The following is a 26396-nucleotide window of genomic DNA, read 5'->3' as shown; positions in this document are numbered from 1 at the left end:
CGAATTATAGTTTGCTCAAATATTTGGAAGTGAATTTAGGGCCCTCCCCCCCAACTTATGATTTTATAGCCAATAGGTGATGAGGTTTATTTGCATATTTCCAGTCACATAAGCAGCCGTGCGGTGGAAACAGTGTCAGACTCAGTTCCTCCTCCTCCTTCTCCTCCTCTAGGGAAGCCTGCCATTTCCAGCCACTCTGCCCTCCCCTCTGAAGAGCCACTTGCCCCACGCCGGACTGCGGCTCCAGCCCGCTCCTGCCTCGGGCTCAGCCGGTCTATCAGTCCATCGACGCTCCCGCCGGTGCCGGGTAGCCCCTAGAGGGACGCGCCCCGAGATGGAGAGCAAAGCACTGCTCCTGGTGGGTCTGGGCTTGTGGCTCCAGAGTCTGGCCGCCGCCGACAGTAAGTTTTGCGCGCAGACTCCGCTCCATCTGCAGATTCTGCTCAGTGGCCAGTTCCACCGGTTGTGAAGACGGGAAGGAGGAAGTCGGTAGGGGTTGCGGATGCGCATCGGGGACTCTCCTAGCCCGAGCGCCAGCCCCGAGGAGGGTCACAGGGGTGGGATTCTGGCGGGGCAGGGAGGGAATTCTCCCTCCGATCTTGCTGGGGCGGCAGCCGGTTCCCGCTGTCTGTCTCTCTGGGGTTCCCACGCTGTGCTCTCCACTCTGGCTGAGGCAGAGTTCCCGGGCTGGACGAGGGAGGTGGGAGGGAGGTGGGAGGGAGGTGAGAGGGAGGTCTCAGTTGGCTGTGACCGGCATTAACCTCCCCATTCCGAAGAGGCGGAGGTAAGGCTGGAATGAAAGGCACGCGGGGCAAGGTGACCCTGGCGCGGCTGCGGCCAGGGCTCGGCCCCCGCCTGTGGGAGCGCTGGCGGAAAGTGGCTCCTTCTCCTGGCGAAGCCGGGCTGGGGCGGGGAGAAAGCGTTGTCCGCGTCTGAGAAGGGCAGGACACACTCGGTCGCCGCGTCAAAGTAGGGGCGGGGGGCGGGAGAGGACGAGGGCGCGTGGCGCGGAGTCCTGGGGACGCAGTGTCCTTCACGCGCTCGGGCGCCGAAGTACCTCGCCAAGCTTCCACTCTTGCACGCTCAGCTTTACTTCGCGCCCAAGAAACCTAGCGAAGGCTTGACCCTCCTGAAAACGTGGCGCAGCGACCAGCAGTCTGCGGTCGCTGACTTGGGGTTTGCCAGGTTTACACTTGGCCGCCCTCGCCGCCCTGTGGGTAGATCCGCGTCCCGGCCGCCCAGCCCCGCGAGCGGTCGTCAGCACGTGGGCCCGGGCGCGGGGAGGCCGCGGCTGAACCCCTGTCACCGCCGGGCGCCACCGGATCGCCAGGGTTCATGCCTTCAAGACCAGAGTGAACTTCTTTCTTGCAAGGAAGACAAGCGCCCAGCCTGAGACTTGCCCACAGTAGAGGCCTCCTGCGTACTGTGAACCTTGGTTCAGTCAACACACAGCAGCAACTAAAAAGGCGACTGAAGCAAATGATAAAAGAGGCAGCATCCTCCTTTCTCTTCCGTGGCGGCGTTGTGCTTAGGGCCGAGTCGCCCGTGTGCTTTCAGCGGCGCGGCCGCAGTGGCTCTAGTCGTGGTCGCGCTTGTCCATGACTTTGTTTTATTTCAGTACTGACTTGTGAAAGAACTTTTTTGTTCGGTTAAAAAAAAATGTAGATTCCGTCAAAGCTGAATTGGATAAAAAGACAACTATCTTTTCTCTCAGATCAGTTTGAGAACAGTGGAGGTTCAATTAGAAAGTCTTCAACGCCTCATGTGGTGGCATGGTCCCCTCGACAGTGTGCAACACTGTCCAAGAAGGTGCTGGAAACAGCTCCAAATTCTTATTTCAGAAAGTACACCCTAGTACAATGTTACTTTTCCCATAAAATATACGCGAGTGTGTTTCATCCATGGTTTAAGTTTTTGTTAGGCTCCCTTAGAGGTTCACCACCCTCAATTTCTGGGCTGGTCAGTGTCACCTCTCTGGGTTTAGCTGCCTTAACTCTAAATGAGGAGTTTGGACCAAACTCCAAGTTCTCTGATGCCTCTCCAATTCTTACTCTTTGATTTAAATGGACACTTAAGTGATCAATGAATTAAATTGGATTAATTAATGAATTAAATTGGATTTTAAACTTTTCCTCGTTGTAAGTGTATGCAGGGAGGAATCATTTTTAAGTAGACTTGAAATTAATCCCTCTCACCCTTCCTTCTCACTCTCGCTTCAGCCCTCCCTCTTGGCAGGCCTCACTGTCACTGTGACTTTCTGCCCCCTTTCTCCTCCAAATGAATTCCTCCAGGAATGTAAGAACTTAAGAGCAGAAAGGCAAGAGAGTGAGGAAATGGCAAGCAGCACCTCCTCTGGGCTCTGACTTATTCATTCTCGATTTCTTTCTAAGAAGAACAACGGAGAGAAGGCACTGCCCTCAGGCTCCTTGTTCTTGGAGCCACCACGTCTCCTCATGGCCTCATCAGGAAACTGGAAGAGCCAGGAGAGGACCCGGAGTCAGTGTTCAGGAGCCGCGGTTCTATTTGACTGGCCGCGGTGACTCTCAAGGCGAACATCTGAGTTATACGTGCTGAGTGATGAGGGCAAAGTAGCGATACCACTTGTGAATGGAGCAGAGCTTAGCAAGAGAATGATTGGTTAACAGCTATATTGAAAGGTGGGAGTCAGGCACTGGCGAAGAGTTACAATGGAAAATTTTCACTTTCTTTCAGGCAGTGTATTTTTAGCTCAGACCTTTTTCACTTTATTCTGATAGGAGAAATTGGGCTATATAATCTGCTGCTTCTATTTTTAGAAACATTTTTTTCTGTAAAAATGAAAAGTAAAACTGTTAGGTAAGTCGAGAACGTTGTCTAAATTAGAATATCTGAAAGGACCAATCAATTCAGTCATATAGCAATATTCAGCTTGTTTTCTGGCATTCTGCAAAAGCTACCTGAGCCAATACCTATGACCATCAGTCTCAGAGAGGAGATAAATTACTGATGAAGTCTCTTAGGAGTGTGTGAGAGAGAGGGAAAGAGAGAGAAGGAGGGAGGGAGGGAGAGAGAGGAAAAGAGGAAGAGAGGAAGTAGAAACTTCAAAGAGAATTGTGTTCTTATAAAGCTCTTGTACCTCATGTCTTCATAGAAATGTTAATCTTATTCATCAGATAACTGTCAACTACCTTTAGGCTGTATTTCCTGGGATGCTCAGTGCTTCTCCTTTTCTAGCTACAATTATGAACCCTTTATAAATTTACTTTTAAAGTGCTTTGACTTCACAACCGAATTTCATTTCTGTGAGTTATTATTCACATTAAGATAAATTCCTTGTCTTCCTTTACACACTTTAGATTTTTAGCTATCTATTTAGGAATAAAGATTATGTAGTTGAAAAATCCATTAACTTGTAACTTGCCTGGTGCCCCAAAATTTTGCCTTAGTGTTTAATAAGGACATGTCCAATGGGGCCAGGTTGGCATGGTGGTCCTGATACGATAAGCCAAATTCAAGGTAAAGGTCTTTATGAAGGAATATACCTTGGGCACTTTTTTTCATTATTATAAGGTGCCTTCAATTTCTAATGGGACCTGGTAAAAGGTCCATATCTCCTTAAAAGGGTAAGTGCAGAGTCACTAACAATCAACTCAAATGAGTTCACCTGCCAATTAGTAGCAATCTCAGTGTATATTGGGGCAGATAAACATACTGACAGACCCACACTCAGGGTCTGTCTTTCTCCCCTTCTCTGTACGGCTAAGTCACTTGTGTGAGGGCTGGTAGAGGTTTGGAAAGCACGTTCATCTTTAGGATGCTGAGACATCCTTGAGGGTTGCAAACACCAGTAGTGTGAAAATTCCTATCAGAACACCAAAGAGAAGGAAAGACTGTGCGCCGATGACACGTGTGATGTAAGGTGTAGAATTGACACAGAATTGAAAACATCACATGGCATATAGAGGGGTAATGTTGTCCTCTCAAAGCCTTCATTATGCTTTCTGTAACGTAAAACGAAAAATAATTTTCTTGGAAAGTGAAATAAAAGTCTCCACGTACAAATTTGCTTGAGAATGTATGAATTTTCTATTATTTTTCTTTATAATCCATGCACCCAACAGAAAATGTCAGTCATGGGGAATTGGAGCTCTCCGTGGGCCATAGAGATAATCTGATACAGGATCTATGGACTGAATAAATTTCGTGTGTGTGTATAAATATACAAACCAGCCTTAATAATTTCAAAGAATATTCTTAGTCATTTCAAAACCATCAGCAATGCCAGGGCCACCGTGTTGCATAATTCTAGGGAAAAATAGACTAAAAGTAAGTGGTATCCTTTGGAGCTGTGCAAGGCAGTAGTCAATTTGGCAAATAGGTCGTAGGCAAGATCTGCTGCCAGGCTGTTCAGATTATTTCTGCTTTAAAAAGATTGCGAATTGAACATATTAAAATAAGATTGCTGGAGAGGAGGCGTGAGTTCTTTGATGTGGAGAGATGTCAGAGGGGGTGGAACTAGTTTAGTTTTAAGTTTTCTAAAGCACTTGCTAATAAGAAAAGAATTTCTTGGGCATTGAAAGCAGTTTTCGATTAAAAATCTGCAGTATTTTTTTCTAATGTCAGATAAATGATAAGGCCACCAGGCTGCTTTCTAGTTACGAGAGAAAAGGACGACCTACATCTCCAAGTGAGATGAGAGGCACAGCAGTGTTTTTGATGGAGGAATGGATTTCCAATGCAATTCTACTACATGGAAATAAAAAAAGCTTTAAATATTATAGTTAACCATAGTCTCTTAAATTATCTTAGAATATTTAAGCGCTAGAGATTTGTATGTGTGATCAATTTGCTGCATATAAGGAATCACTTAGCAAGTAACCACTATATTGTTTAAGGAATTTTGGAAAATAATTAAAAAGGAAAATGTTGGTCGGTTCTCAGGTAACTAAATGTCAGCCTTGTTCACCTGCATTCTCATTGTACTGTATCCTTCTTATTTTTAATTTTGACCTGACTTTTGCAATGTTATTTGAGATTACAGATTTTCAACTTTTGAGTTAATTAATTTCTTGTCAAGTAAAAAAGGCTAAAAGACCTATCCACCTCAGAACGTAATAACTTGTAGATTTTAGATTTTGCTATTTAAAACTTTCAGAAGACAGGGGCCGGCCCCATGGCTGAGTGGTTAAGTTCGCGTGCTTCCAACTTTTCACGTTGCTGATGTTTTTAAAAAATTACTCTAGTGAAAAAGAAACAAGCTTCCCTCAAACAAGCCTTGTTGCGTCATATGGTGGGAAAACATTTCTTCATCAGAGGCTTACACAGGGTGAAAAGATCTATGAAATAAGGGGATTTATACAATGTAAGGGCCACGAGCCAATGTTCTCAAGGAGTATGAGCTTTGAACTGGAACCAAGAAACCTGGGCTCTGGTCCCTACTCTCTCTCCCACTATTAGCAGCTTAACATTGGTCAACTCGCTAAAATTCATGTCTTTTTTTTCTCTCCAAAGCCCCAGCACATAGTTGTGAATCCTAGTTGTAAGTCCTTCTGGTTATATGTGGGACGCCACCATGGCATGGCTTGATGAGCAGTGTGTAGGTCCATACCCAGGATCTGAACCAGCAACCCCTGGGCCACTAAAGCAGAGCTTGCAAACTTAACCTCCATGCCACCAGGCCAGTCCCTAAATTCATGTCTTGAGAGAAGATTAAATTAACTAGGGAATTCCCAAATAGTTCATTTACTTGAAATTGTGTATATACCCCCCGTCCCCACCCCCCACACACACCCCTTGACTGGAAAACACAGGAGAGATTACTATTGCTTAACTCTCAGTTATTTTAAAGTCATCTCTGTCAACTTTGATCACCACTGGAGGATCAGTCATTCTCTTGTAATCCACATTCACTTTTAAAAAAATTTTAGAAATAAAAATAGCATGGATGATGGTTGCTTGTGAACCAGAAACATACCATTCGAGCAAATAAAAAAATTCTCCAGTTAACCTCCTACCAATTTTTCTTTTTCAGAAATAATAGGAGGAAGAGATTTTAGAGACATCGAAAGTAAATTCGCTCTGAGGACCCCTAAAGACACAGCTGAGGACACTTGCCACCTCATTCCTGGAGTGACAGAATCTGTGGCTAACTGTCACTTCAACCAAAGCAGCAAAACCTTTGTGGTGATCCACGGCTGGACGGTAAGAGAGGCTCTTGAGGCAGGAGCACATTGGGACGGACCTGGCATTCCGACCCCTTGCCCTCGTTGTTGGACCCCCAGTGATGGGTCTCCTCAATGGCTTTGCTTTAAACTTGAGTAAAGGCAAGTCTGGCTCAGGATGGGAATTTGGAATCTAAAGTCACAGGTTCATGAGTACTTCTCCCAGACAGTGCCGACCTTCATTTCACACCATGGTACCTGGCCGTGCCTTTGAACCAGCCGTCCCCGTGAGGGGGAAAACAAGGCTCTGCTCAACGACAGAGCAGAATGCAAGTGATCATTTTGGGGAACTGGCAGAAACCTGGCATGATCCTGATACATCTAGCACATCGCCGGAGTTCCTTTTCTAAGGAAGACATCCTGTAGGAGTGAGGAGAGGGCTGGAGTGCAGGGAGGAGGTGCTGGTTCTGGTTCTGGCTGTGCTACCCTCCAGTTCTGTGATCTGGAATCAAGCCACTTGTCTCTGGGCCTCAGTTTATTGATCTGTGAAACAGAGAGGGTAGAGTAGACACCCCTCCACTTCCAACAATCTCCGTTTGTGAACTTGAAGAAACTTCTAGAGACGAAAGAGGGCTAGGCAGGGAACTGTCATGCAAGGTGGTTAGACAAGGTGAAAACTGTGGTTAAATTTACTTTTAAAGAATATGAATAAAGTAGTTCTCTCTAACTATGCTGGATAGTCTCTTTACATGGTGCAGTTCTTACTTAACTCCTTTAGTTGATTTTTAATATTTTCAATTCCTAATAAAATTTCATTGTTTATTAAAAAAGATTTATAGAAAATGGATGGTTAAAGAGATATTATCTTTCCATTATGTCAGAGCTTATGAATATGGTAATAGATACTAAATTCTAATGAAATGCATTAGCTAATGATCGATTTACTTCTAGCCCTGATTTATTTTCCTACGTAACTTAAGTGCCTTTGTTATTGACAAATAAAACAATTGCTATAACTTTTATGGAGATGAAGGTAACTACTAACAGAATTCACATGGATGTTTATTGTAATAAGATATGGGTATTTACTAAAGTTAACATAGTAAACTACATATCTTACGATAAAATCACATATTCAAATTCCATACGTAAATCTTTTCATGTTTTAAGAAGTTTAAATAGGAAAAAATAAACTTTGGTGGTTTTAGAGATAATTCGGTTGTATATGGAACTTGGCTTTTAATGCTTTTCACAAAGTTTAAGCTTAATAAACATTTATACGACAGGAGTAAATTGAGTATCTCAGGCATTGCAATGTTGTCCCTGAGAGAATTTTATATTTTAGGAACTTTTGAAAAATGTGTTTTCTTCTCATACTAAGATGACACGACTGACCCAATGTCTGAAGATAGTCCAATTTCTATCATTGATCCTGCTGCCCACTAAGCCCACTTGTCGTCTTCACACCACGTGTCCTGGCATTTTGAGTGCCAAGGCTCAGAGGCTAGGCTGCTGGTTATCAGGCTGAGTTTCCTCATACAGAGCTGGTTGGTCTAACTAATAGTAGTTATTATATTAACATATAACTAATATTGCATATCAGTTATAACTAATCCGATCCCACTGGATATCCAGTCACACTGGAAACTGAGCTCAGCTCATCTCAGTGCAGGTGGCAAGGAGGGCTTCCGTTCAGCTGCTTGTCTGAGAATCAGAGATTCATAAAATTGTCACAAATTTAAGGAACCTCAGAAGAAAAACCTAGTGAATAATATCTTTTCAGTATTGAAGAAGGTAGGTACTTGGACTTTCAACTCTTTTGTTTGGGGTTGCTTATTTTCTGTTGAATTAAAAAAGAAAGGATTAGGTTAGTTGTTAAGTAGTTAATAAAAGCATCTGTCATTGTAGTAGTAAGTTGGGTTATTTGCCCTTTGACAGATTGCCTAACTTGGAAACATGGATAGTACAGAAGTATTTATAACAGGGGCTTGGGGCAAACGAGATTTTCCTGCTCATCTGAGGTAAGCTGCTCAGTGACTCACAGGCATAGGGCTAATGGAAGTGAGGAGGTTCTGCAGATTTGTCACGAGAAGCCCAAAAGAATGTTTAGCGTATGTGCGCATAGGGCACAACCCAGAAGGCAGCTTAGACTCAGCTGTTCTGGAGCTCTGCCACCTGCTTGGGTTTCACAGACCAGAGCTTTTAAGCACAGGGTTCTCATTGTGACATAAGAGGTCCTCACCCCTGGCTAAAAGGAGGAGTAGCTGACATGGCGTTCTGAAGAAATGACATCATCCTCTCTTGAATGGCAGCTACAAAAGGTGGCCAGCCCCCAATCTCCAAGAGAGGAGAAGGGGGACAGGACAATTCCTCAGGGTTTTGTGCTAGGTGTGTGCTCCAGGAGGTTGCCTCAAAGACCCAGGCTGCACCCAGACTTGAAGCAGCCTCTCTGAGACATGCTCAAAGAAGGTTTAAATAAGTTCCTAATGGACTAGCATCACCTTTGTACCTTTTCATCTTTGTTTTCTCTTCATGCTGGCATTTTATCATTGCAAGTAGACTGGGAACCAGAATGGTCTCAAGAAGAAATTTGTGAGGTGGAAGGTGACTTCCAGATCATCTGAATCCGAGCCGTTTGTTTTGTAGGTGGCCTGTAAGGTTCGAACAGTGCCTGTGTTCATATAAGTTGCCAGTGGAAGAGCTGGAACTGGAACCAGGATCTTCTGAGTCCCAGGCTTGCTTTTTCCTACACGAAGCTCAGCAATGTGGTGACAAATTGGCAGTTTATTACTGTCAAGTATGAAGCAAGTGCTCGTGTTTTGGTAGTTTTAGTCTAGAAAACAGAGTAAACAAAACAGAAGCATAAATGAAAGAACCCATTAGATGAGATCAAAGTTCCAAATGAAGTCCCTAAGTTTGGGAATTCAAGACTCCTATTTTTTCTATTGGAATTACTCTAAGAAAAACATAGGTTTTACAGGTCTTCCCTTAAAATATGCCTTAAATATGGATTCCAGAATCTTCTTTGTTGATACATAGTCTAGTTATCTTTACTGTAGCTGCTGGCATATTAGGGATGGCTAGATTTGGGGATTTAAATCAGGTTGTTGCTGTGTACAAGCTCACGGCAGAATGGTGTAGGATTTCATAATCTGCAATTTCTAATGTGTTTCAATTGTTTGAAAGTGGGCATCTTTGCAAAGGTGTCCACTGTCTTCCCTCTGAACACATAAATTAAAATTCTATTTAAATAGAATTAATTTAAGGACTCCCTAGTTCTTTTGACTTTGAATTTGGGGGCCTTTATTAACAAGAAGCAAAGAATTAGTTGGCAGTCTGCTTATTTCCAAACAGGACCAATCTAATAATTTGGAAATGTGACTGTTAAAGCTCATTAATTTCCACTCTGATAATTAAGAATTTGAGACAACTGTGAAAAAGTCTGGGCTAAAGCTGATTATTTTCTTATGTATTTAGAAAGAGCTTGTTAAACAAATTTACCTTCTGTTTGGATAGATTAGTATGTTTAAAACTGTTTTTTTTTTTTTCATTAACACATCAACTGTTGTCTGTATATGGCTCTTTATATGGAAAAAAAGTGCATTATATCTCCCCAAATAATTCTATTGAGAAACGTTTATTAGCCTAAATGAAAGTAATTAAACTAAATTTCTTTTAAAATAGTCTGTAATTCTGCTGCAAAATGTTAACTTATTCAGATTCATCTTTTTTTAATAGTATAAATTATTAAAGTTTTACTGAATTTATAAAATGTGCTTTTAACATTGAGAGCATGGTAAACCGCAGTCTGCTGTTCCTGTCCCTTCTTTGGCAGACTCACATTGGCCTCAGAAGGGAAAGCACAAGCCTCTGAACTCTCTTGTATGGTTTGATTTTTCTCTCTGAGCCAGTGGGTTTCCTTGTCGGTTGTTTTTTTTCCGTTTAATTTAGGTGCATTGGGCTGACGTTTCTATCACAAATTGTAGTGGGTATTGTAAGAAAGCTTGTATCATCCTTCAGGTGACAGGAATGTATGAGAGTTGGGTGCCAAAACTTGTGGCTGCTCTGTACAAGAGGGAACCAGACTCCAATGTCATTGTGGTGGACTGGCTGTCACGGGCCCAGCAGCATTATCCAGTGTCTGCGGGGTACACCAAGCTGGTGGGAAAGGATGTGGCCCGGTTTATCAACTGGATGGCGGTAAGACTGGGGAAGAAGTGTTGTGTGTCCAAAACAGATCTCTCAGCTGGAGCTGGATAAATGACTGGTCTTTGTGCTGTTTCACTTAAATACAGATATTTTCTGGGGCAATTCAAATATTCAGAATGAACATGGCATTATTTTTAAGCCAAAAGCAGCATTATAAGAATGGTAAGACTATAAAGCTGAGGTGCAGTCCTGCCCTGCCCTCTTCTTTGATATTTCCATAGTGAACAGATTTGCTGAGACCGAGAACTAAGTGGACACATAGACGAAAGCTTGTTATTTTAGGGCAGAGGGAAGGTGGCATGTTGCCAACTAGTTAGCTGGCAAGTGGAAATTTCATCCTGCTTTTGACTCTTTAGACTACTAATCTCTTTGATGAAAATATTAATAGTACTTATTCCTTAATGTGGATTAAGGATCCAGAGCTAGAAAGAAAACGGCAGAGCAAGTCTGCAGGATATGAGGTGGCTGAGGGTCGGGGGTCTGATTTTGCTGCTGGTTTTACCCAGTTTGGCTCTTTGAGGCCATCCTCTGAAAATCACCTTTGAAAAGTGTCTTGGGGTTGAAAGGAACCTGATACTCTAACAGGGCCTAATTATTTAAACCAGATGCTTGAAGGTAAAAAATAAGCGATGGTTTTTGGACTGGCCATTAAAAGATAAAAGTTCTTTTCTTGACTCTTTTGCTAACCAGGAGAGTGAATTTGGGCAAATCAGATCACCTCCCCGTCCGCAGGCTTCTCATTTGCCAAATGAGAGGACTGGACCATCTGTGTTTGTGGTCCCTTCCCCCTATAATATTTCTAATTTTAAGTCAACCTTAAAGAATAAAGTGATGCAGGGTATTTAGAGTAGGGAATAATGGGTTAAAGTTAAATATATATTTATATGTGTGTGTGTCTATATGTAGATACACACATATACATACACCTATCTGTCTATCTATCTATCTATATACACACACACACACACACACACAGATACCTATGCATAAATACACATATTTTCAGATGTATGGAAATTCAGATGTACATACATTTCAATTTCAGATATATGGAAAAACTGTCTAATTTAAATATGTTGTTAAGGAAAAAATATCTCAACACTGGAGTATATATTCCTCTTTTCTGTAGCACTTATAAATTAAGTAGAATTAATTTTCAGTATTGCCTATATTTTGAAAACAATATTTATATTCACTTTATTTATTTTATCTTTGATCTTTTGCAAAGAACAGGAAGAACCTCTTTTTCTTTTTCTCTTCCAAAGGAGGAATTTAACTATCCTCTGGACAATGTCCATCTGTTGGGATACAGCCTTGGAGCCCATGCTGCTGGCATTGCAGGAAGTCTGACCAATAAGAAGGTCAACAGAATTACTGGTAAGAAAGCAGTGTCATTTGTCTTATCACAAAAGAGTGAGATGCCAAATACCCACATGAGTGTGGTGTTCTTCCGGGTATGCCTGGCCACTTGATTATCTCATGGGAGAGCTTTTTTCCTAGAGTAATAGACTATAGACCCTTGCTTTTATGGGCTTACCATCCACTGGCAGTAGAAGATAAGGAGTGGAGTTGAGCATGGAGAGTCCTGCAGAGTCTCTGAGAAGCTCAGTCGCCACCCCCCCCAACATCCACTCCGTGTTCTGGTAGTGTGTTGCACGTGCGTGTGTCACCTCTCACATCAGTACTGGGAAAATGAAAAAGGACCGATATGAGAGGGCATTTGGAAAAAGGAGAACAGTCATCTGGGCCAGTGGTAATAGACGGTTTGGCTTGTGCAGAGAGGAAGAAAGAACCCAACACTGTTTAAAGTCCTTCTCACCAGGTTCAGAAATAATTTACAAAAGGAAATCAAGTCATCCTGAGTGAAAATTGCCATTCAACAGCTAGCTTAAGATACTCAAATTCCATTTTAGAAAGAGCTGAGTCCACTTTTGTGGCTTTCAGTAATTTAAAGATCCAATCCCGATAGCATAGGGACTAGTAAGAATCTGTGTGGTTGCCAGCTACATTCATATGATGAGCAGTGGTGCTAAGGTGATACTGATGGAGACTGAAACTAATTGGCATTTAAAAATCTGTGAGGTTTTTTTTTTCCCCCATTAAGGTCTAGATCCAGCTGGCCCCAACTTTGAGTATGCAGAAGCTCCAAGTCGCCTTTCCCCTGATGATGCGGATTTTGTAGACGTCTTACACACATTCACCAGAGGATCACCTGGCCGAAGCATTGGGATCCAGAAACCAGTAGGGCATGTTGACATTTACCCTAATGGAGGCACTTTCCAACCAGGGTGTAACATTGGGGAGGCTATCCGTGTGATTGCAGCGAGAGGCCTTGGAGGTAACTATGACTTAGAAGATAATGAAACATGACTTCTGTTAACTCTCGTTGCCTTAGTGTCCGACCCTTTCTTGTAAGAATATAGTTTTAATATACTCATTTAGCCAAGATATGTGTCTGAAGAAATCTGTCATATTCAGCCCGATCACCTTAGAGCTTTAGTACTCTGATGGGCAGACATATAGACATTTTATCTTTTATGTATTCTACTGTAGACTACACTGAGTACTGCACTTGTGGTAATAAAAGAAGATAAAGGTGAAATTTAGACAAGAAAACCCCACTGCCTTTGATAACAGCAGCATAAAATGTTATCTGGCCACGTGGTGTTATACTTTGAATACAGTTGTGAAACCAATAGAGTTATTTTGCATTTTACTCAAAATGAAGGGCATATTAATTAGTCCAAATTTCTTTTTTCAGTCTTTCCAAGAGATGTCCAAATCAGAAATGAATCACCATTCTCTAACAATAAATATTCCAAATTTTTAAGAAGAAAATATAATTTAATATTAGCTTAATATTTGCTTTAATAATGGTATTAGTTTGTGTTAAATTTATGATTTGTTTTAAGGGACCTTTGCCTACTTTTTGGACCATGGACCTTCCTGTAGTCAAGATGCTCCGGCCTTTTGTGCACACATTATAGAACTTACAGCATAATGTTAATATTTTCATTTGCTATAAAAGCTTATGGTAGTAGATACACTTTTATGGCATTGCTGACTATTTCTCTGATTTATTTAATGTAAAAATCATTAGTAGAGATACAGCTCTCAATTATATATAGTATCATTGATAAAATACTATGTTAGCAATATGTCCTTTATGATGTGGTTTCTAGAAGTATGTTTCCAGAAGCATATAGAAGTATTATATGCTTTCAATTTAAGAGAAGGATGTGATAAACTGGGGGAATCAACTTTTACCTTGGATGCCTCTTATTATAGTTTCATAAACATACTCACAAATATAAGATAGCAGAAAAGTCAAAAGTTCCCTATAAATTTGCAACTCTGAAGCTCTTGGAGGTAGGTGAGAAACTGCCACCGAGAATACTTCCTTAAATAGGACCTAGAATCAAGGAGTCATAGGACCAAATCCTGAGGTCATTTTATTCTAACACCACACCTAAACTAGTTTAAACATGCAAGATGAAACACCCACTGTGAACTTTCACAGAGTTTCAATTTCCTTTGTGTCTCTTTCTCCCCAGATGTGGACCAACTAGTGAAGTGCTCCCACGAGCGCTCCATTCATCTCTTCATTGACTCTCTGTTGAATGAAGAAAATCCAAGTAAGGCTTACCGGTGTAATTCAAAGGAAGCCTTTGAGAAAGGGCTCTGCCTGAGCTGCAGAAAGAACCGTTGCAACAACTTGGGCTATGAGATCAATAAGGTCAGAGCCAAAAGAAGTAGCAAAATGTACCTGAAGACTCGTTCTCAGATGCCATACAAAGGTAGGCTGGAGACTTGTTATAAGTAAGGAAAATCAATTTGATCTTATTTTCATCATGCTCTTTGCATCACATGTACTGATTCTGTCCATTGCAACAGGGATAGTGAAATGTTCTTACTTCACCATGAGTCCTCACTTGTGTTTCTGTTGATAGAAAGCAAGTTTCACTGAGCCATTTTTCTGAAGCTCTTAATTCCCATTTCTGTAAGGCCCAGTGCACAACCTGTGCTACCCTGTGCAGCAGCCTTGCTTGCCACTCTCCCATGCAGTTGTGACCATTAGCCTGGGCCAGCCCGTTAGCGCCATGCTCCATTTGCACCCATCCATCGGGGGTCAGCAAACTATAGTCCATGGGCCAAATCCAGCCAACTACCTGCTTTTGTAAATAAAGTTTTATTAGAATGCAGCCACACACATTCGTTTCTGCACTGACTGAGGCTGCTTTCATTCTACCACAGCAGAGTTGAGTAGTTGGGACAGAGATTGTATGGCCCACAAAACCTAAAATAGTTACCATGTGGCCCCTTGCCGAAAAAGTTTGCCAACTCCTAAAGTTTGCTTTAAGTGAAGGCAAGAACCACCTGTATTTTAAAGTCCACCTATTCCTGGAAGGGGAGAATCTACCAAAACCTCTAAGATATTTCCACTTTGTCATGAATTTGTTCAGAGTTGAATTTCGAACTTAGCAGCTTATTTAGAGTAAGACATAGGAATTGAGGGGGGCAGGAGAGGAGATAATCAGATGAATCTGGCATGAGCGACTAGTATCAGAAAGACTGGCTTATGTGTGAGTCCAGGTGGAAGTCCAAGGGAAGGGGTGACATTAAAGAACAGTTTCCTAATGTAAAATATCTCTGATAGAGACACCCGTTTGAAGGTGGTTTGTTAGAATTTGTAGAGGTGCATTTGGCGGCCCAGAGGTTTGGAGCACCAATAAGCCAAGGAAACCTTTTAAGCAAGGAGTACTCTGTTTGTGCTTTGTTTTCCCTGACTCTTCAGAACAAGGAAGTGTGTGTGAGGTACAGGGAAGACTGTAATCTGATGAAGATTTGGACCGGTCTCACTTGCCCCCAGGTGTCCTGCTAATGCCACTCAGTGACCCATCAGGGCTCTCTGAGGGTACTGTGCCAGTCCCAACTTCTCCTCCTCTGGTCTCTGGTGATTCCTGCAAGGGCTCCATTTAACCCCACACTCTTTGTCTTCACCTTGTAGTAGCTGTGTCTTAAGCCTGCTGCCTTTCCTATCCCTTTAACCCTTCCCCATCCCATCTCCTCAGGGTTTCTGGTAGAGTTGGCGAGAGCAGGGGAAATGTAGAAGTTCAAGTACCTGCTTCTGAGGCTCTACCTAATACAGAATAATTTAGGAGCTAGCAGTCTTTACAGCCTCACTGACGATTCAGTGAAACAAGTTTTATTGTGAGCCTGATATATACCTACTCTGTGCTAGATGGTGGGGGAATAAGGAGGATGAAATGATCCTCTGACCTGAAGGAGCTGACACACAAGATAGAGAGTCAGGCATCCCACAAAACATGAAGAAACATGGTCACATACAGTGACAGTAAAAAATACCAGATATCCTTGGTATAGATGGTAAGGAAGGGTGGAGTCCATGGAGAAAGTATCAAGAGTATGTTGGCCTCTTGATTTACCTCCATAGTACCCCATCAAAGGTGACTACTTTCTAGGACTGCTTGGCAGTTCAGAAACACATGGACTCTTCCTATCCACTATGACCACACTTTTCTGAAAGAGAGTAGAATTCAAGGTCTGAATTTTCTGGTAGGAAACACTGTACAGACATGAAGAAATCTTTCCAAGCCACACTGATAGTCATGTGTGAGCACTTCCTACTGGATCATTAATGAGATACGGTCTATGGTTCTGAATTGCCTGCTTATTTGGGGGGCTTGGTGTTTCCATAAAGACTGATCAGCTCTTGTTCCAATTTTCTCCCTATAGTCTTCCATTACCAAGTAAAGATACATTTTTCTGGGACTGAAAGTGATGTACACACCAACCAGGCCTTCGAGATCTCTCTGTACGGCACTGTGGCCGAGAGTGAGAACATCCCTTTCACACTGTGAGTAGCCACACAACATCACCCCAGCAAGTGGGTTCGTCATGGCAGTGCTGCCAGCCGTAACCATTGGTGTGAGGAGCACAGAAGAGTGGGACACCCAGAAAAAGAAATAAATATTCAACAGAGATTATTTTTTTCTTTTTATCTCTTTTTTTTGAGGAAGATTAGCCCTGAGCTAACATCTGCTGCCAATCCTCCTCTTTTTATTTGCTGAGGAAGACTGGCCCTGAGCTAACATCCATGCCCATCTTCCTCTGCTTTATATGTGGGATGCCTGCCACAGCATGGCTTGACAAGCAATGAGTAGGTCGGCACCCAGGATCTGAACCGGCGAACCCTGGGCCGGCAGAGCAGAACATGTGAATTTTACTGCTGCACCACCAGGCCAGCCCCAACAGAGATTTTTTTTTATGTCTAAAAAATAAGGACTTTTTGTTTTATTTATTTATTTTTATTGAGGTCATAATAGTTTACAACATTGCGAAGTTTGAGTTGTACATTATTTGTCAGTCGCCATATAAGTGTGCCCTTTCACCCTTTGTGCCCACCCCAACCCCCTTCCCCTGGTAACCACTGAACTGTTCTCTTTGTCCCTATGTTTGTTTATCTTCCATGTATGAGTGAAATCATATGATTTCAACAGAGATTTTTAAAAAACCTATATGGCAAAAGATGTTCATTACAGTGAACATCTTTATATACATAATACCATAATTTGTACATATAATGTATATATAATATATGTGTATATAATGTACGTATAACAGCATAAATTAGAAACCAAGTGTCCAACATTGAGGCGATGGTTGAGTGAATGGTGGTTTAACAAATCAATAAAATCAATCTAGCCTCTAAAAAGTATATTTATAGAAAACTAGGTAAAACACGGCCAAAAGCAGAAAATAAAATATGAAGTGAACAAAGAAAGGATAGAGAATTGTCTGTTCACTATGATTGTAACAAAGTAAACATATGTTCACATATCAATGCAAATTAAAAGAGAATATATGAAAATGAAAATGATGTCTCTGAATGGTCAGCTTATGGATTTTTTGTCTCTTAAGAATTATCTTAAATAGTTTGCATTGTTAGGATAAAAATTGGAATAGATTAAAGGGGTGTAGATGTCTTTTAAAATACACTAAATGCATTGACATTCATCATGAGTATTTTGTTAGACATATTTTGCATTTTTAAAATATCTCCCAAACAATAAAGCTATTTACATCTTGGAAGGAAGAAAAAGGGAAAAAACCTGGTTTCCAGAACTAATCAAATATGTTTATTTTTTATTCAGCCCTGAAGTTTCCATAAATAAGACATACTCCTTCCTGATTTACACGGAGGTGGATATTGGAGAACTGCTAATGTTGAAACTCAAATGGAAGAGCGATTCATACTTCAGCTGGTCAAACTGGTGGAACAGCCCTGGCTTTACTATTCAGAAGATCAGAGTAAAAGCAGGAGAGACTCAGAAAAAGTAATTAAGTTTATTTTTCTCCATTCACTTTAAACTCACTCTAATGTCACTGCCTAGAGATAGTATTTCCGGAGTTTTCAACATTCAAGTAAGACTTTAGTAAGCTTTGTCTTGAAAGTATATCACCTAGATAATTACACCTATAATTTTAGGGGGAGTGGTCTTTTATTATCATACTAGGGAAGTAATAGTATTGGTGCATTTCATGGAAAGAAAACATAAGCCCTGACCTGGTCCCAGTTATTGAGTAAGAGCAGAGATGAGATGGCAAGGATCTCAGCCTGTCGTTTAGCACCGTTTCTTTCAAGCACAAAACAGTTATGGAAAGAATTGTGGAGGTGTTACTTTAACACACAAAGATTAAAACCAACCTCTTCAAGAAGGATGAGATTCCAAGATAATCTCACCCTATCTCCCCACTCCACCCCCATATATCTATAAAATGAATTGCATAGAGAGCCCCATAGGATTTAAAACTTTTATACTAATCTCCTGGGGTTTTGCAAACTATAGTGTGCTGTTATTGTTAATGAAAATTGACTCTTTAAATTAGAATTATTAAATTATTTCTCTTCGGTCATTTTCTTTTATAACCAAAAAGGAAAAAAAAAGATAGGTTGTGGATGGAGAGGCTATGCAAAGCATCTGTTTCTCTAGCAGGGCCACTGGAAGGCTGATTTGCAAATTCCCTGCTACAGATACTGAGAGGTGGTGAGGTCAGTCTTGTATCAGCTCTCTTGGAGAAAGCCTTGTAATGTCAAGGCTGTCTGTATGCCTGTCTAGATTGACTAATTATTGCTGAACACTGGGTTTGGCCCTCAGATAAGCCTCTGATTCAGATGTGTGGCTAACCAGAATGGCCTGAAGGTAAACAGTTAATTATTGGAAATATGAAAACAATCAGAGCAATCGTGTAGGATTTAAACAACCCTGGCGGAACCAGACCTTTCTCAACAGCCGTTTTAATTGCTCTGTGTGGCTGTCTCACCACCACTTTCTTCCACAGGGTGATCTTCTGCTCCAGGGAGAAGGTGTCTCATCTGCAGAAAGGAAAGGCCCCGGTGGTATTTGTGAAGTGCCATGACAAGTCTCTGAATAAGAAGTCCGGCTGGTGAGCGCCATGGCGAGGCTCTCGGGCATCCTGAGCACGCACGCAGAGGGGTCCTCTTCATGCACTGCTCTTCACCCACAGCTAAAGGCCTGCACTGATTCTTGTCATCAGAACCTCACCTGGTCTCTCTTAGCCCTTCCGTATACACGTCAGGCTGGTCCCTTTGCTTTTGGCAGCATTTCCTCTTTTTACTTTTGCTTTCTGTTCTTTCTGCCAGCTCTGACCTTCATCCCACGTGCACTTTTTAGATTTTGTTTTTCTTCTGCAACTACCACAAAATCCTCACTTCTGCTTTTTTCCCGTGCTGAATCACTGCTACCTTGACAGATCCTGTGCGCAGAGTGTGCAGCACAAGTTAGTAGTCATCATTGTGCCTGTGCGTGCAGCCCCTCCCGGGATGTGTCCAGGGGAGCAAAACGTCAGCTGCAGCTACACAGTCCTTCTTGATTCTCAAGTGCCGGCAGACTCCAGGACAGAGAGCCGAAGGGGCAGCCACCAGCATCCATCTCAAAACAGCTCCCTGGCTCTTTCCAGCTTGACCTTTAAGGCTAATCCACATGGCAGCTGTCAGCTGAATCTTTCCAGAGTGTCAGGACTAAGTGCAGACTAAGCATGTGACCTTCCCCGCCCCCTCCTGAATTCCCACAGTATGCCACTTTCATTCCTCCACTTATTGCCCTGCCAGATGCGAAGTGCTAATGGGTTACAAGTATAAGGGGGGAAAGCTTAGACCATGTCATATAAGCCAATGTCACAAGAAACAATGGGAAAGGCTGGTCACAATATCATCTGGAAATAGAAAAAGCAATTGACTTGGTTTGTCTTTCCCCAGTTACATTTATAGACAAAAGTACAAAATAAGAATTGCCTAATCAGGAAAAGTATATTAAAGACCTTATATCTATTATTTTATCTTATATCTATTATTTTTAATTTCTGTTTTATAATGTAATTTATCCATGGAAAAATAGGTGAAAAGAAAATAAAATCATTGTGGCTCTATCCCCCAGGAACAGCCCCCAGTTAACATTTTAATTTATATCCTTTCAGACTTTCTGTATGCATATATAATAGTTATATTTTTTACAAAATTGCAATTATGCCATATATACTTTGAGTGACAAGATGAAGCCATCTGGATTAAAAACATTAATGTAAGAACACTCAAGATAAACTTAAAAGGGAAAATAGTTACTGGTATTGAGCCAGACAGAATAACTGAATTCTTATCTAAGTGGAAGCTGTTCTACTAAGAGGTTCATTGCTTCATTTTTTTCTCGTCACAAACCTAAGGCAATTTCACATTTGCTTTACCTCTTAGGAAGGAACTCCTGGAAAGTTTTATATGTGCATTTACATCACAAACATACACAAACACACATGTACACATACATTATCCAAAAATCACCCATAACTTTAAATCAATACGTGAATGGAAAAGCAAAACCTGAAACATTAGGAAATAACTGTAGCTGTTTACAAAGTGTTTCTGGTCATATTATTTACATAAGTTGCAAAACTTTATCTGAGAAAAGCCAATGATACATTAGTGGTCTGGCCATAAGATCACTGAGACAACAGATATTTAGGCAGCTTTTTTAATGCATCTGAACTTTATCTAGGAGATAATTATGAATCAAACCAGCAACCACTGCAGTTTCTTCTCTGTGACTAAATTCATCACTCAGATAAAAAGCTCTCTTTCTCTTATCTTCTGATATAACTGTTTAGAAGTCTCATACCACAAGAAAAGAAAAAGAAACAGGCATTTCATTAGATACATTTCAGAAGTAAGAACTCATCCTAAATTTTGAAATCATTTGGGTCAGTCCTCTGAAAAGAATACCCCTTATTGCGACATAGCTAAATAGAGATGGGAATGTCTTTCATTCCTACAAACTTGACATGTACTCTGATTCATTATCCATATCTCCCTTGGGTTTATTCTCACAACCTTTGTTCTGAACTTACAGTTGAATACTTTCTCATCATGAAGGTGGTGGGGGAGGGGAGAGGGTTGTAAAATGCTGAGTAGATAATAAATCTCTCTCTTCCTCTGCTTTTTCTCAGAAACTGCAAATCTTCAGAAGGAAGAACATCACATGAATTCTGTAAAGAAGGAAGTAACTTTTATAAAAGGTGCCCAGTGCTTTAGGTAGTTAAAAGTGGATTTTCCTGAGTATTAATTCCAGCTATATCCTTATTAGTTATTTTAGAAGACAGTATCAAATACTAAAAAGTGGCTAATTCAGTTTAAGGAACATAGTAGTCAAATAGCACATCTTCCAATATTAAAAGACAGTAGATATGAAAAGCACTGCATTTTGCTCTTTGAGAAAGAAATAAGAATTGTTTGGGCCCATGGTAAAATAATAAAACCTTTTAGTGTAGTGAGTTTAGCCATAGCCTAAAATTTAATAGAACCTCCTATTTTATTTGAAATTCTTCGTTTTCTGTACTGATACCTTCTCAAAGTTTTCTCCAAGTCTGAATATAGAAAATGATTTTTACGGCATGAGTCGAACCCATTTACTTACCAGTCAAAACACCTGACTACTTTGGAAACTTCTCTTGCCGTTGGGAGGTAGCCCAGGTGGTTAGCTAGGGCCTAGTGCCGTGGAGGGAGGGATGGAGAACGGCGCTCATAAAGCACTGAATCCTTAAACGCTCCCTGTGGTTGGTTACATTGTAACTAAGTTACAAACTAAAGGAGAAATAAAATTTAAATAATTGAGTCTTACTGGGCTTTACAGCTTATTGCTTCATCTCTCCCCTCCTTTTCCTGCTTTTCTCGATTGTATTTTAACAATGTTCTCTGGGTAGGTGTTTAAAATCAGCCTGTTATCCTCAGCTTACAGATAATTTTAACTATGGAGAAAGAAAATACCATAATTTTATTATCAGACTTTCAAAATTATATTTATCAATTTGAAGTCATTTAATATCTGATAATTACTATTTAATTTTAGGCCTGTCTTAGTCATTTATTAGTCATACTTTGAGGATGTCTCCTTCTTCCCTGGTTTTGATAAGAAAATGTGTTCAAGGTCAAATTTTGCATCAGGCAAACTCCTACAAATTTTAGACAAGGACCATTTTTATTAAGTAAAGAGATGGGAAAGTTGCTAGGCTGTATTCATAAACAGTGCTTAAAACCGTCGTGGGCAATTAAAAGACGCTTCAATTGTCATAGCGACATGAAATGCCATGAGAGTTGTTGCTTTTAACAACTAGTGAAGAGTGAGTCAACAATTATTTATAAACTAAGTCTCATATTTTCAGAATGTTTTTCTAGATATTAGTATAGAATGAGAAAGAAGTCAAATATCTCAGAGGCTATTGCTGGGAGTCACAAATGGGAACATGTGTGGGCATCTGAACACGTCCTCACATCTGAAGCCCAACGTGTATGTTCAGTGTTCAGCATGGCTTGGAAGGTAAATGATCAAGAGATGTACTGGAACATGTTGGAGGAGAAATTGTTCCAGAGCTGCCAGAACTTCAGCCCTTCATCTGAGAAATATTGTTGTGCCTGCACAAAGTAGGACAAATGTGATTGATGCCAGCTGGCTTGGAATGAATTTTCTCTAAAAATAAAATATTGTGTGATTTGTTGTTGGCATCCCCATTATTGCTAATTTCTTAATTTTCTGGATTTGAATTTTGAGCAATGGTGCATGAACCTAAGAAAATATGAATCAAATTGGGGTATGGCCCTGGGAACTCTGGCTTCTACAGACTTCAATATATGTATCAGCAATGCTTTGGCTTTAAATGTTATTTATTAGCTGTAAATATATATATGTGTACGTGTAAAAGGAGATTGTATGTATTGGAAAGGTTGTTGTGGCTTTCTGCATTTATAGACATGTGGTGCTAACTTTGTACATGTCTTTGTTAGTGACAGTGTCACTTAGCCAACTTACCCTTAGGAAATAATGTAATAAAATGGGCTTTTTTAAAACAAAACTTACTTAACTATGTTAAGAAATGGAATCTGCTTTTAATGAAATGGATGAAATTTTATTACAACACTAAGTCATTATTTTGTATCATTTTAGTTCTCTAAAAAAGAAATCTATTCTTAGGGCAGATTCATTCAGAAAATTTTTATGGAGTAACCGCTCTTCTTAGTGAAAAAATATAGCTTCTAAAAATTACAGTGCACATTATATTTTATGTTTTATATTTACATTTGTACAAAGCCTTAGAGAACCTTTGCACTAACTATAGAGGAAAATGATACAGAATTTTTCCTAAACAAAATACACCTGACTTTTCTTGCCTGCAGGATACTTTTTCATATGTAAAATGTTAGATTAATAAAAAAATGTCTTTGACCACTTTCTGGAATACATTGTCTCTATTTCTGAGGTCTAATTATTAGCTACAAAGTGAGTGGCATTTTTGCAATAAAATGAACTATTTGAGATGAGAGGGTGCCTTTTTTAGAACTTTGCTTTGGATTGTCTTGATAATGAAGAAGAACAACACACAGCCCATCTATGCAGTTAAGTAGGGGTTGCTCCATAGTACAGTCAGGAAGAATTGAGTTCAGAATACAATTGTTTCAGTGGCCACTGACCCAAACCTTCATTGTCAGGCATAGGGTCTTCTGGAGCTGGGGTCTCCCTGACAGGAAGAGGCTTCCCTGTTTACACTTTGCTCACTGCCTATCAATGCTTCTTGACGTAAACAAAAGACAGACATAACAGGAATTGGCAAGGATGTGGAGAAATGTGAACCTGCATACATTGCTGATGAGAATGTACAGTGGTGTATCCACTCTGGAAAAGAGTTTAGCAGTTTTTTGAAAAATTAATTATAGAGTTTAACCCATATGACCCAGTAATTCCACTATTAGGTATATACCCAAGAGAAATGAAAGCATATGTTCACAAAGATTTGACACAAATGTTCATCACAGCTCCAAAGTGGGGAAGCAATTCAAATCCCCATCAACTGGTGAAGAGAGAAACAAAATGTGGTCTGTCCACACCAAGGAGTAGCCATCAGAAATTAAAAGAACAGCCTGCTGATACATGCCACCACGCGGAGGCACCTCAAACACCTCTTGCTACGTGAAAGGACTGGATGCAAAACATCACACATTGTTTGATTCCACTTATATGGAGTTTCCAGAAAAGGCAAATCTATAGAAACAAAAGGTAGATTTAGTGGTTGCCTGGGGATGGGAGTTGGAAGAATTATTGACTACAAATGGATATAAGGAATCTTTTGGAGATGATGGAATTTAGATTGTGGTGATGATTGTAATTTACTAAACTCTGTAATTTACTAAAAATCATTGAATTGTAACTTAAATAGGTGAACTTTATGGCATGTAAACTTTGCTTCAATAAAGGTCTTAAAAATGTATAATACATAGACCTATGGGGATGGACACAACCACACGGTGCATGTGTGACCTTGGAAAACTATATTTGGGGACACTCCCTCTTGCCCCTACAGGAGGAGCCTCTGCAGTGCTTATCCCTCATCCTCTAATACCAGCCTTGTGTATCCCGTGGGTCCAGTACATGGTAGTTTGTTATAAGTGAATGCTGTCATAACCTTGTTTTATTAGAAATGTCTTATTTTAGCCCTGATTCAGTTAGACTGCAGGCCCATTTGTGATACATTTCTCTTACTGTAGAAATGCTATTATACAGATAATTGTACTCTGAAATGAATCTTACCAGGAATTTTCTATAATTAGAATACCATCAAACAACCATTTTTACAAGTATCTGTATTATTAGAAATAACTTAATATAACACCTTAATTTTTTAGTTGATATGAAGTCAAAGAGGTTAAGTGACTTGCCTGATGTTGTATTGCTAGTTATTAACACATGTGAAAGTAGAACTGATTCTGACTAATGAATAACTCAGTATATCCTCCTTCATTTACATCATCCTGTCTCCCAGATACATTATAAACTGTGTGCTTAATTATGAGTTTGCTTTATATACAAACATAGCACAATAAATTTACTATTAACAGATACATGCCTGGGCCTTCTAATAAGATGAAATTTAGAATTACTCCCATCACACTCGCTTGTGACTAATGACACAGTACGTGTCTGGTAGTGAGGCCTCTCACTAGGTATACTCTGTACCATGGATACCAACTAGTTCATCGCACCTCAGATACTTACTTTTTTGTCACAGCGTTCTAGACAGAGGAGCCACATGTCTTCAGACCAAACATGTATACAGGACCATTGGAATAGTGTAGTAACCAGCCATCAAGTTGGCCCCAAAGATCATTACCTCCTGCCACTCACATCCGTGGGTAGTCGCCTCCCACATTGATCTGTGTGACCAGTAGCATAAGGTAGAAGTAATAGTACATATCTTCCAAAATTAGGTTATAAAAGAACTGCAGCTTCCATTTTGGTTGTTGTTTTGAGCCATCTCTCCCTTGGGTCACTCACTCTGAGGGAAGACATGTTGTCAGCAACCCTATGGAGAGGCCCATACAGTGAAGGACTGACATCTCCCATCAGTAGCCAAAAGGTTAAGCTTGGAAGTGGATCCACCAGACCCAGTCAGGCTACAGAGACAGCAGCCCCAGCCAACAGCTTGAACGCACCCTCATGAGAGATGCAGCAAAACACTCCCAGATCCTTGACCCACAGAAACTGTGAAACGATAAATATTTATTGTGTTAAGCTGCTAAATTTGGGGGTAATTTGTTATGCAGCAATAGATAACTAATACACATAGTTTACCTGATAGATGAGCCTCTAATAATTTTGTTTGTTTGTTTGCTTTTTAATAAATTAAACATTTAGAAAACGATGTTTCAAAAGAACCCGGGGAGGTTACATTTGGAGGGAAGCCTCTTTTTTCCCCTCTAGACATTAGTAAGGCAAAAAATAATAGACAATCAGCTCTTTTGTTTCTACTTTTATTGTGTTTAATTTTTGTTTTCACAAAGTAATACATTTTTTCCTCATGATGCGGGGTCAGTGAGCCGAGGAGTCGAAAGAAAGATTTCTTAGACTCTTAAGATCTGGCAGTAGTGCTCTTTTATTTAGAGAATAGTATAGAATAGCATGAGGACAGGACCTATGAGCAGGCAGAGCTGCTGCCAGCATGTTGCTGCTGCTGCTGCTGGCACGGGGAGCTGCTGCTGCCAGCATGGGGACAGGACCCATAGGCAGTCAGAGCTGCTGGATGGGGACAGGGCCTATGGGCAGGAGGAGCCGCTGCTGCTGCCGCTTCTGCTGCAAACCTGGGTGGAGAGTAAGGCTAAATTTAAGGCATAGGTATGTGAGTTATCTCTTTACAAGACAAAAAAAAGTTAAAATGGTACCAGTGCCGGTAGGGTCCAGCCATTGGGCGGTCCCACAACTTTTAGATAAGAATCAAACCGGATTGAGTAAATGGCAGAAGTCACCACTTAAATATTATCTTAAGCTAAAGACAAAGGAGGATTTTGGGGGGGGGGGGGTCAGTTACATGAGGTTGCCAGACAGTAAACAACTTAAGTTCTTGCCTTCCCCATTAAGAGTTTCCAGAGATAAGTCCATCCCCCCTTCCTCCTGGCGCAGAGAGGGAGGCATG

At 40.8% G+C, this 26396-nt stretch overlaps 1 protein-coding gene across 1 annotated transcript; it reads left to right on the top strand.

The window, feature by feature from the left end:
• The first annotated feature begins 157 nt into the window (after positions 1 to 157).
• Positions 158 to 24197, top strand: LPL (lipoprotein lipase). The gene is made up of 10 exons (XM_046656991.1): positions 158 to 401; positions 6011 to 6180; positions 10161 to 10340; positions 11615 to 11726; positions 12454 to 12687; positions 13904 to 14146; positions 16107 to 16227; positions 17525 to 17707; positions 18714 to 18818; positions 20889 to 24197. Coding segments are annotated over exons 1-10 (1416 nt in total). The 5' UTR covers positions 158 to 334; the 3' UTR covers positions 20890 to 24197.
• The last annotated feature ends 2199 nt before the right edge of the window (positions 24198 to 26396 follow it).

This window comes from Equus quagga, chromosome 3 (assembly GCF_021613505.1).
Source record: "Equus quagga isolate Etosha38 chromosome 3, UCLA_HA_Equagga_1.0, whole genome shotgun sequence".
NCBI lineage: Eukaryota > Metazoa > Chordata > Mammalia > Perissodactyla > Equidae > Equus > Equus quagga.
This window is presented reverse-complemented; position numbering and strand designations above follow the sequence as displayed.